The sequence below is a fragment of the Gossypium raimondii genome, chromosome 12 (genome assembly GCF_025698545.1).
Source record: "Gossypium raimondii isolate GPD5lz chromosome 12, ASM2569854v1, whole genome shotgun sequence".
NCBI classification, from domain to species: domain Eukaryota; kingdom Viridiplantae; phylum Streptophyta; class Magnoliopsida; order Malvales; family Malvaceae; genus Gossypium; species Gossypium raimondii.
In genome coordinates this window covers 52406288-52419414 of record NC_068576.1, presented here as the reverse complement: position 1 = coordinate 52419414, position 13127 = coordinate 52406288, and the positions used below count along the sequence as shown (strand labels likewise).

At 30.4% G+C, this 13127-nt stretch overlaps 1 protein-coding gene across 1 annotated transcript; it reads left to right on the top strand.

Annotated features, from left to right (window-relative positions):
• Nucleotides 1-4647: 4647 nt before the first annotated feature.
• Nucleotides 4648-6539, top strand: LOC105765070 (phospholipase A1-Ibeta2, chloroplastic). The gene has a single exon (XM_012583986.2). The coding sequence runs from the start codon at nucleotides 4754-4756 to the stop codon at nucleotides 6371-6373; it is 1620 nt and encodes a 539-aa protein (XP_012439440.1). The 5' UTR covers nucleotides 4648-4753; the 3' UTR covers nucleotides 6374-6539.
• The last annotated feature ends 6588 nt before the right edge of the window (nucleotides 6540-13127 follow it).

Sequence of the window (13127 nt, the reverse complement as noted above, 5' to 3'; positions counted from 1 at the left end):
CAGATTTGGATCGGGGAAAGACAAAGGTGGTCGAGTAGCTGATTTAATGGTCGACAACATCCGAGGTAAGTCGATAAACATTTAAATTTTGTTAAATTCATGTTATATAGTAGATAGATAATATATGGAACCATTAGATGTATTAAGAGGTTTTGGCCGAATATACATATATATTTGTTATAAGAGATAAGTTAATTGAGTTCGGATTAACTGATATTTAATGTCTGTAAGCATATTTGAACCTTAGAAATTGTATGGAAATTTTTTGATAAGTATTTTCGTGTAAGACCACGTCTGGGACGATGGCATCGATTTGTATTTTCGTGTAAGACCACGTCTGGGACGATGACATCGATTTGTATTTTCGAGTAAGACCCTGTCTGGGACAGTGGCATCGATTTGCGATTAAATGTAAGACCACGTTTGGGACGTTGGCGTTGTATGAATTTCTCGACTATTTGATTATTCTATTTATTTTCGATTGGTTCGACAAGTAATGTAAATGAAGATGTTATGTATTTGAAATGTATGTGCAGGTATAAGTTAGTTGAATAAATTTATGGAATTAAGGTAAGTTATTTATTTGGAAGTATATATGGTATGAATATATAAGTTTTGAATTGTTATGGTTATATTTATATATATATATATATATGCATACTTTAAATTTTGGTTGATACCTATTTTACTTAAAAGTAAAAGTTTATGAACATTTATACAAGAACAAAATTGGTTATTAGCTTACATGTATATGTGATAAAAGTGTGATTATAATTATATATATAATATCTTTGTATGTTAATTATGTGCCTTTAATTCTTACTAGTTAAATATTAATTATGCTTACGATTTACTAAGCTTTATAAAGCTTACTGTGTATTTGTATTTGTGTATTTCTGTTTTATAGATCTTGAAGTAGTTACGAGATCGGGGATCGTCAGTAAAGCTTATCACACTATCGATTAACTACGGTATTTTATAAATTGAAATCTCTTTTGAAATTATGACATGTATAGGTTGGGTGGGAAATAACTTATTTTAGAAAGTGAATATATTAAAGCCATGCGAAAATGGCTTAAGCATTTTGTATCTATGTTAGGTTTTGGTGGAGATATGTCTTGATTATGTTTTGATTATTATATAATTTTTTATGGACGGTATTTATAAGGTGAGGTATACACATGCTCATGGTAGTGTTTGAATTATAAATTCTTAGCACGTAAGTATGTGGTGTGAGTATATTTGATATAGGTATTAAGTTAAGTAATGTTTGATTACGTGGAATTAGTTAGATAATGTATACAATGTGTTTGTTTTAGTAAGTAATTTTAGTTCATGAATTATAAATTGAAATATGAAGAATTGGTTGTGACTACTTTATGATCGGCTATTATAAAGTAACCGACTAAATGTAAGTTTGAGTTATGTATTGAATTATGATATATGCTTTATTATTTATATGGATGGATCGAATATATGTGTTAAAACAAATAATGGATATGCCGTATATGTATTGATATTGTGAGACCAATTTGGTTAATTTGATTTTAATATATATATTAGGTAGTTAATGTAATAAACAAATTTAGTAATATTTTGGCTACGTTAAATTGATTTTTAATAGAAAATATTTTGCTATGCTCATGTTTGTGTAATTGATTTTTAATAGGGCAATTTGGTTTAACCATATGATAATATTATAAGTTATGCAAGTTTGGTTATGGTATGAATTTATGTATATAATTAAATATAGTGTAAATGAATTTGGTTTGTGCTTGGTTAAAATATTTTATTTAAATATATATATATAATAAATAAATAAAATTCGCAGTGGTATCACCTTCACCCTTTTTTAAAATCGTAAATAAGTAAAAAATAATCGAAAAAGAAAACAGTAAGCCACTTTTAAAAAACTGTCAATCGTTCTCCTTTTTTTTTCATTCTTTTTTTTTACAATGAAGGGAGAGACCTCTATTTATAGCTGAGCTTCCCCAAATCCAACGGTACAGATCAATTACATCAACGGCGAAGATTAAAGGGTATCTACAAATTAAATCTCTAAGATTACATATCATATATAAGATTGTATATATTATATCTAAGATTGCATATCCTCGAAGATTATGTTTCTATATGTGAGTTCGGGCTAAAATTGAGTATTACAAGCATGAAAAGACTGAGGGAAAAAAAGACCACATATATAATCTATACATTACTAAGGCACCATCCCAACTCAAATAATTTGTCATTTCAAGTGATTCTCCACATCACTCACGGTGTGAACCATCACCATAATCACCTCAAATACCTTATATAGTTTACTTGTTATAACAATTATTTTTATTTCTAAAATATTCATTATAAATATTTATAATTCCACTCACTTTCTGAGTGTCTATATATATAATATTTTCTTCAGTGCATGTTTTTCAGCCTCATCAATGGAGAACGTACGAGAATGGATACTGAAAAGCACTAAATACTTCTCGGTGTTTTGCACCAACCATAGGAAATGATGGCGGATGAAAAGATAAGCTCCTCAGTGCCTATAGTGCCTACCATCTTTTCTTCTTCTTTCGAAATTTATTGTTTAATAATAATAATAATAAAAGAAGATTGAATTCACATCATAAATTAATTTATATAAATTTTAATTACTTAAAACTTTAAAGTAAAATTACAAAAACAAAATTAATGGAGGGGATTCTAATTTTAATAAATAAAAAGTTACTTTAATATTTTTAAATTATTTTTAAAAAATAATTATTCCCTAGTGTTTTTAATATATTTTATTTTTATCAATAATCGTGTACTCAACCTTTAAATAAGAAGATAATACACTTTAACACACTCGAACTTACAACTTCTTATATTGTCGATTTCAATTAAATTAAAATTCGATCCGCATAGAAAAAAAAACTCGTTTAAAATGTGTTCCAACGTGCATGTTGTAGGGTCAAAGCATATTCTTCACAATCGATTACTATACATTAAAACCTACGCTTTTACCTTTTTCAAAACATTCATCATTTCATAGATTATGTGCCAAAGACCTTTGTTATTTTTATCAATGATCCATCATGTCATCCATTTATGGTCCCCTCCCACCAATCAACCTAGTTATTTTCCATGTTTCCACTCGAAAAGTAAAATATGTTACCACCAAAACATTTTTGGTACTGTGAAGGAACCTTCATAAATTGAAACGTTTTACAACATTGGTAATGAAAGTCACCAAGCCAGTCCAACCAAAAGCCGACATGATTTGCCAAACTATAATATAATATTCGTCTACTATTGCCCAATCAGACGAACAAGAAAAGAATTTATTTAAGTTCATTAAGTCGTTGTCGTTGTACCATTTTCTGAAATTAACCTCTAATTAATTATTTTATATTAGTGGTTCCATCTTTAATTATTCCCAAAAGTAATCATAGCATGGATTGTTAATTTTCTTCAAGAATAGAGAACATTTGAGATTGGTTTCGTACAGAGGGCTTGAAGTTATGTAAGAAAAATTCTAACGTAAAAACAAGAGACCGGAATAGTTCAATTTCAAATAAATATCATAGACTCATGCAATCATATTGGAATTTTAGGTCAATAGTAAAGCCTCCATAGGCTTAAAATATCACAATCGAGCTAATGTATTCAATTAGACCTCCTTAATTGTTTGAGTGAAAGGTTAAAGCATGGCATGCAGGTAGGTAGGTATGGGATTATTCCCATAATTCCAAGGATTAAGGGAGTTTAGAATATGTTCATCATCCCAACCTGCACCTGCAGTTCATCCACAAAAAAACGCTACTTCAAAAATAAACACGGTATTCTAACTTGGTACTTCACACTTGTACACTATGATTTGTCGAGAAAGTCAACCCAACAACCAAATAAATAAAAATAAAAAAATCATTCACCCAATTAAAAAAATCCAATTATCCCCCAAACAACATCATCCATCAAAACAGAGGCACATAACAAATACATAAAAAGTTCATGCTGAAACTATAAATCCAAAGAAGCAAAAATAAAATAAAATTGAAAATCGAAAAGTTGAGATTCATGGATTTAGAGTTCAAAGTTTATAGTCTAAAGTTTTAGTGTCCAGAATTTATGATTTAAGGTTCGGAGTTCAGAGTCTCTAAAATTAAAAGTTTAGAATTTAAAATTGTGTGATTTAATGTTTAAGCTAAAAAGTTATAAAATAATATATAAATGACATAAAAATATTAAAATAACATTAAATAATTAATAAAAGATATAAAATAATGGAACGTTTTCCCTTGATTAAACAAGGACATATTACTTTGAAGGAACACGGTGTTGTACCCCGTAAACGGTGAGTAGCTACTACTGAGTACACTATGATTTGTGATTTGGAAATAAAGTCAAGTCAACTACCAAAGTAATAAATAAATAAAATAAAATTCATTCACCCAATTAACAAGTTATAATCCAGGCCGAGTTCCTGTCTCATTCATCGCACACTTTCCTTGAACCACGTTAGAGCTCAAGGGGCTAATCAGAACGATGTCAAATCTTTCCAGTGCATATTAACCCTTAAAACCTTCTCATATTTTCAGTACTGCCATTGTCGCGCAATAAGGTACTTCATTTGAAACGTTGTTCTATAAATATTAGAATTCATCTCTTCTTTTCGATCCCACTCGGTCTTCGCTTTGCTGTTTCAACTTTTAAGCTCTCTCCCTCTTTTCTCTTTTAAGTTTTATCTTTCTTTGCTGCTCTTTTTTTCATGCAGATCGGCGTCGGCCACACTCTTCCCGCTCAAAACTTGCACGTCTTCCAAGCCAGACGGGCAAGTTTCAAGTGCCGGCAAACATCTCCTCTAAACCCTTTAACCAAACCCAATCCATGTTCTCAAAAGCCCCTTTCTTCAGCATGTTTTTCCACTGAGTCGACTCGGCAACACCTTTCCAACCTCGAAAAACTCCTCCAGAAGACAAACGAAGCCGAACCCGAACAAGTAATTACCAAACCGCCCATCAATGGTTCGATCGGAAACAAAGGTAAGGGTTTACTGGAAGGGCTGAATCTTTCGAGGATTTGGCCCGAAACGAAAGCCGCCGAAGAGATGTCGCCGCGTCATTTAAATAGGCTTCAACGACTTTTATCCAAGTCCAATATGGAGTATTCGCCGAGGAACAGCCTGGGTTCTCGTTGGAGAGAGTACCATGGCTGCAATGATTGGTCGGGGTTGCTTGACCCGCTCGATGAGAATCTAAGGCGGGAAGTGGTTAGATATGGGGAATTCGTTCAAGCTGCTTACCATGGCTTTCATTCGAACCCTGCTATGTCCACCAACCAGGCTCCCTTGCCGAGGCACGTTGCGTTACCCGATAGGTCTTACAAGTTGACCAAGAGCCTTTACGCCACCTCGTCTATCGGCTTGCCGGATTGGGTCGACGACGTGGCTCCGGATCTTGGGTGGATGACCCAACGGTCTAGTTGGATCGGGTACGTAGCGGTTTGTGACGACCGGAGGGAGATTCAACGGATGGGAAGGAGGGATATTGTGATTGCCCTACGCGGGACAGCAACGTGCATGGAATGGGCTGAAAATTTAAGAGCCCAATTGGTTCGGATCCCAGAATCGGATAACCCGACCCAAAAGGTTGAATGTGGATTCTTGAGCTTGCACAAAACACCCGGTACTCACGTCCCTAGCTTGGCTGAATCCGTGGTTGAAGAAGTGAAAAGGTTGATGGAGACTTACAAAGGTGAAAGCCTTAGCATTACAATCACGGGGCATAGCCTTGGTGCCGCACTCTCCCTTTTAGTCGCCGATGAAATAAGTTCATGCGCACCTCATGTGCCTCCCATCGCGGTTTTTTCTTTCGGTGGTCCTCGAGTCGGTAATAAAGGCTTTGTCAATCGACTTAATGAAAAGAATGTTAAAGTATTACGAATTGTCAACAACCAAGACTTAATTACTAGAGTTCCTGGAATATTCATTGGTGAAGGATCAAATCAACAACAACAGGAGGATCTACAAAAAAAACAAAGAAATGATGGTTTTGGAAAAGTGTTCAATATGATTGACAATAACAATCCTTGGGCATACTCTCATATTGGAACAGAACTCAGGGTCGACTCTAAAATGTCCCCTTATCTAAAACCAGATGCAGACATGGCATGTTGTCACGATTTAGAGGCATACCTACACTTGGTGGATGGATTCTTATCATCAAATTGTCCATTTAGATCAAACGCAAAGAGAAGCTTGGTGAAGTTGGTTAATGATCAAAGATCTAATATGAAACAGTTGTATACTCATAAGTCATTGAGTTTAAACCTTGAGAGAGATAGGCTTAGGGTCCCGATTCCTACTTGTTTGCCTAGCCCATCTAGATAGTCTAAGTATATATTAATAACAAAAAAAAAATGCACAAACAAATAATGTGTTACGAGATTCAATTTAAATGATAGTTTGTAATTCATTTTTCAAATTACAGACATCACTAATTATCACAATAAATTATTAATAACTCTTTGTATGAAATACAAATTATTTTTTCGTATGTTGTATTTCATTGGTTATTATTATTTTTGGATACCAAAGTTTAAGAGTGAAAAAATATACAAATTTGCCATTTCTTAACTCCAACTAAGGCAAAATAAACTTAGAAATGGAGATAATTTGATTTAATTATTTTTCTTATTAATGAATAACTTAGATTAGATTTTGCTATTAGTTCATGTACTTTAAGAAAGTTGTGGATTTAGTCGATATAGTTTAACTTGGTTATTTTAATCTCCATTCTTTTGAATTATAAAATTTTCCTTCTCAAAATGATAATTGTTAAATTCATTAAGTTAATTTATGCTATTTTCAAAATTTGATGCAACAAACACATTGTTATATGTGTAATGCCATGCCAGCTTGTTATTTTCACATACTACTCATTGAAAATCCATTTAATGGATTAACGAGTGACATTTCTGTCAAGACTGAAATTCTAAAATTTGAAAAGTATAGGGACTTAGAATGATCTAATCGGAGAATATGGACTAAATCTACAACTGTATGCATAGTAGCTTAGTACATGACTAGTAACTGGATTTTAACAAAATGTATTTAACTACTGCTATTTGGGTCCGAACTAAAATTTCAAATTTTGGAAAAGTACAAGGACTAAAATTGATCAAATTAAAGTATAAAAACTAAATTCACAATTTTTGTAAAATACAGGGACTAACAATAGAAATTAACCAATAATTTAAATCAATTCGGTGTTGAAATAGCGTGTTGTCTGAATCCGATGGTTGTTAGAATGTCAAATTAATTCAGAAGTCAATGCTCCTCCTCCTCGTTAGAAATAAATTAATAAATTCTGAAAAGAAAGAAACTAATAAAGTCTTTGTTTTATTTATATTATAAAGTTTTAATTTATTGTGCCAAAGCATGCAAGTCAAATATTTTGACAATGCTGGATTAGGCTTAATATTTGTTTCAATTTGAGTTTTATTTTTCAAAAATCTAAAATAATATAAATTAATTATGTTTTTTTTTCAAGTTAGTATCTAAATTTTGATTCAGTAGAAAAAAGGAAAAATGTATATTCTTATTATATCTGTGTTATTTTTCGTGTAATAATAATTATATTCAAAATATTATATATTTATATGAAATTTGAGGGTGAAATACCCATATATGCTGATTTTTAACCAAAATTACTAGATTAAGTTTTTTTTTTCGAAATTTACTAGAATAGGCCGATTTGGGAGAGAGTGTGATGGATGCATTTTCAGTGGATTTTGCAGGAAAACGCTTCAAGTTGGACCTTGACGCGCTTTCCTGTCAAGTTCGCAAAGCGCGTCCAGCTGAACAAAATTCTGGGTCCCAAACTCTTCCATTGTCAACTACTCAAAATTGCCCCTCATCCCGAATTTGGCCGGATATCCCGGGATAATATTTTTAGAAATATGCACATTTTTTAGCATATTTACTAGTTCCTCTAGGGGTGAACAAAACTCGATTTTGATTTGAAAAAATTGAAAAAAAATTGAATTTCGAGTTAACTTGAATAAATAATTCGAATTTCAAGTTTGAATCAAATTAAATTTTACAATTTGAATAATTTAAGTAACAGATTAGTGTAAATACCCTTTTGGTCCTTGTCAATTTTGAAAATGAACAAATTGGTCCCTCTCAACAAAATTTTTTTAATACAAGGGTAATTTTAAAATTTTAAAATTTTATATTTTTAAAAAATATGGAAAATATAAAAAATTCTAAATAATATAAAAAATTAAAATCTAAAAAAAATCTACAAAAAACCCTAAATCGGTCAAGGAGAGAAAATAGAGAAAATGCGTCAGCTGGACGCGCTTTGTTGATTGAGCAAGAAATTAAGTCTTGCAAAATCCGCTGAAAACACATTCAACTGGACGCATTTTCACACACTCTCCAAAATCGGCCTATTTCAATAAATTTCAAAAAATCCGGCCTAATCCAGTAATTTTAATTTAAATAAGCATATACGAGTATTTCACCCGAATTTTGATATGTTTATAATTTTTTTCAGAAAAAAACAAACGAGGAAGACTTTTTCATTTATTTGAAGTTAAAATAGGGAAGCCGTTGTTTTCAACGATTCAGCTCAACTGCTAAAAAGATGTGTGTTAATGTAAACTATAATTTTTAATGCATTTTATCAAACCTAGTGTAACCACTAACGCTAATTAAACCATTACTAGTAGGTCAATCAAATTTTCTTGCATTCACTATTGTTCACATTTCATCTAATAATCGGTTCATTAATATATTTTTTAATAAATTACCTACTAAAACTTGTAACAACGAGATTTGAAATAAATTTGTCCATAAATTCAACTTCCACCTTGCAAAAGGTTCATCTTTTAAATTTGAAACTACCAACCCCACCTTGAATTATATTTAATACTAAAAATAAATTATATTCATAAATATTAATATAAAATATTTTTATTTTTAACATTTAAGATCTGTTTTGACAGCACAAAGTAATTGTCAGTACAAATCTCCGGTGAAGAAAATCTCGAACACACGAACGGAACTCGAACTGTAATACCCCGAAAATTACTATAGTAAGAAAGATATTATCCTTAATATAGTAAAGTAAGGAAATAAAGTGACAAAAAGGGAAATTTTGAGTTATGTCAACATTGGAAAGTATATTATGATATATTAATTCAATAAAGGACTAAATCGCAAAAGTAAGAAAAGTTTTGTGGCCCAATAGTAGATACTCAAAACTTGAGGGGTTAAAGTGTAAATATGAAAAAGTTGAAGAACCAATGGTGAAAATATTTTTAAGGGTGAAATGATCTAAAAACTAAGGAAAATGAATGAATTAGGACCAAATTGAATAGGTGAAGAATTATGAGGGACTAAATCACAATTTTACCAAATTAAGTGATAACTCAAGGATGGAATTTTAAAAGATCATAAAGGGCAAAATGGTTAATTAGAAAGAGAAAGAACTCTAGAAGGTAATGATGATATTAGAGATATTTTAATTATATTTTATAATTATTTAATTAGATAAATATTATTTTATTAATATTTTAATGAGATATTTTTTATTATTTTATTTAGTATATAAGGAAGGAAAGATGAAGAATTATCTTCATCTTTCCATGCGCCCACGTGAGAAGAGAAGAGAAGAAAGAAATTTTCTTTTTTTTTTTACAAATTGGTTCTTTTACCAAAAATTTATCATTTTCACTTAAAAATCGAAAGAATTTCCATAGCTACCAAGAGTGTAAAATAATAAGGAGACTGCGAGGAGCTAGAATATCAAGTTAGATTCAAGAAATAGAAGCTGGAGGAGAGAGAAAATCAAGTTAAAGATTGAAATCAATAGAACAAGGTAAGAACATCAAGATTTTAATATATTTTTAAGTTTAATATTATTGAAAAAGCATGAAAATAATTTTAAAATAGAGTTTTATTATATAAGGTTCTATGTTCTAGATATGTTAGTGAAGGAAATAAGAGGAAGTGATAGGAAATATTGTAGAGAAAGGAAATGAGGGTGTTATAAACTTAGTTATCAACATTTTACACTAAAACAATTTTGGACAGCAAAGCAGAGTCGACTTTGAAAATTTACCAAAATTGTAGAAATTGAATTAGAGGTTAATTAAAGTATTAAATTAAATCCTATTGAGTCTAGTTTTACATAGAAGAAATGGTGTAAGGAAAATAATTTCATACTATGAGATATATGAATTTTTGTGAGACAAGGTTAGATTGATTTTGGGTTCCCTATTATGAATTTGAAAATCATCAAAAAATTTAAAAAATAATTAGGGATTTAAATTTATATTTTAAATTCTCAATGAGTCTATTTTCAAGAGAAATAAACGGAAACATCACCCAAACTCCGTACTAAGAGATAATTAATTTTAGTAAAGAAATGTTGAAGTGTCAAATAGCACCACAGGATTAATTTGAAGATTGTCTTGTACTTATTGGCTAAATATTAAATTCTGAAATTTTATGGTAAAAATATATTTGAGTCTAGTTTTAAAAAATTAAGCAGATCTTAATTTATAATTTTTAGCTCAAGATATAAATAATTTAGCGACTATGACTCAAGTGGACAACTTTGATATGAACATAAGTAAATAGTGGAATTATAGATAATATTACATATAAGCATGTTATATACATTAAGGATGTGAAATGGAGAGGAGGAGGAAAATATATAAATACTCAGCTAGTATGGGTTTACATTAAAATGACTAATTTGCATGTTTTAGGCTCGGGGACTAAATTGAATAAAAGTAAAATTTTAGGGAAATTTTATAAAATGTCAAAATTATCAAATTGCATGAAATGAATTATTTTATTGTCTAAACTAATATATATTGAAATAAATTATTACTACCAAGTGGGTTTAGGGCTTTAATTTTGTTGTATGATGATATTATAAAGTGACTTTGTTAAATATTAATATTAGTATCAAATTGTGAAAATAGTTAAAATATTAGGGTTTGGTATTAAATTTATATTTTATTAAGGACTGTATGATAGCCTAGAATATTTGTATAAATTATTAATTGAGAAAAATTAGTTAATTTGATAGATTAACTAGTTAAGGGACTAAATTGTAAAAGTTGAAAAGGCTAGGGTAATTGTGTAAATTCAAAAATTGAAGGGTATAAATTGTGAAATAAATTGAAACTGAAATATACGCTAATGAATGAGTAATTTTATATTTTAGATTAAGATTTCGTAGATACTTGTGAAAAAGAAAAATAGTGGAATAATCCACGAACTCCCGCAATTATTACAATTCAATTCGTAAGTTCGTATGGTAAAAGTTTAATAATTATATTGAATTGACGAATGATGTTACGTATTTAATATATTGTTGAAAAATGGAATGTTGTTAAATTATTATGTATTTAGCATATTGTTAAAAAAATGAAATATTGTTAAATTATGAATTGAAAAGAATATCCGGTTAAAGTGGAACACGGATTGAGTATAATCGTTCTGTGGCAAAGGATGAATTGACGGCAAATGCAAAGGATGAATTGATGGCAAATTACCCAAGTAAACCGAGGTTCAACATTTGTTGCGAACTTTCGTGTTTACTTTCCGTTTAGCTCTCACGAGCTTCTGTTAACTCATATGAATTTCATTTTAACCCTTATGAGTTTCCGTTAAGCTCTTTTGAGCTTTAGTTTCACCCTTATGGGTTTTTGTTCAACTCTTACGAGCTTTCGTTCAACCCTTATGGGTTTTCGTTCAACTTTTACGAGCCTCCATTCAGCCTTATGGGTTTCTGTTTAGCACTTATGTGCTTCTGTGCAACCTTCGGGATTCTGAATACGATATACTCATATTCGTAAGTCGTTCCCCAATTCAATAAGATCTGATAAGTGACATATGAAATTAATGTTTGAAGACATAAGATTATTATTGGTGTTGATATAAAATAAGTGTATTCATCGACTGAAGTTGTGATGAATTATAAACTCAAGTGTGATATGTTGATAAAATAAGTTTATCAATGTTGAGTTTATATGAAATATGTTCAAGTATGCTAACAAATGATGCTGTTGATGCTTAGACAAGTACCAAGCTTGTGGTTAAATGGTAATATGCTTATTTATATGATGCGTTGAAAGGGTAAGTGCTCAAATGAAAATATGCTTGTGCTAATGAAAGAGTGGTAAGTTTTAAGTTATGCAATTTCTTATGAAATGATTTATCATGTGATTAATTTTAAAAAGGGCTATGTACAAATGCATTAGCTTGTGGTTAAAATGTTCAAATGCAAAAATTCATCCCTTAGATAAAATAAACGTATCTACCTTAAAAACAAGTTTAAAACCAAACTTATTCAACAACCTTCCAAACACTAAATTCTTCCTAACTTCTGGTACATAATATATATCATTTAAGGTTAAAACCTTTCTAAAAGTGAATTGTAGTTCAACAGACCCTTTGCCTTTGATTGCTGCGGTGGAAGAATTTCCCATGTACAAGACATTGTCATTTTCACATTGTGTGAACTTTGTGAACATGCTTTTGTCTTTGCACACATGTTTGGTTGCTCTAATATCACTCCACCATGTATTATCATCTTGTGCCATATTAATTTCAGATATTATTGCAACGAACTTTTCGTTATAATAGTCTTGAAAGATGATTTCTTCTTTAAAAATCAACATTCATTCTTGAAATGTCCCGACTTACCACAATGATAGCATGAGCCCTTTTGTTCCTTCTTGAACTTAGGTGCTCTATCAGTCTGTTTGAACTTTCTCTTAAATGGTTTAGTAGTCTGTACTTCCTTCGTAACATGTACTTTGTGTAACACCCCTAACCTGTATCCGTCGCCGAATTAGGGTTACGAAGCATTACCGAACATAGCACAATTCAGAACAGATATTTATTACAATCCCAGTGTAATAATTTAAAACTCGTCAAAACACAAAACCTATTCACTTTTGAACTTAAATTTACTATATTATTTCCGTTGGCATATTTAAAAAATAATAATTCGAATATAAATGTATTTATATCTATATACATATCATTACACATCATATACCAAACATATAATAACTATTAGTCATAAGCTAATTATTAAACATCTCATTTTATA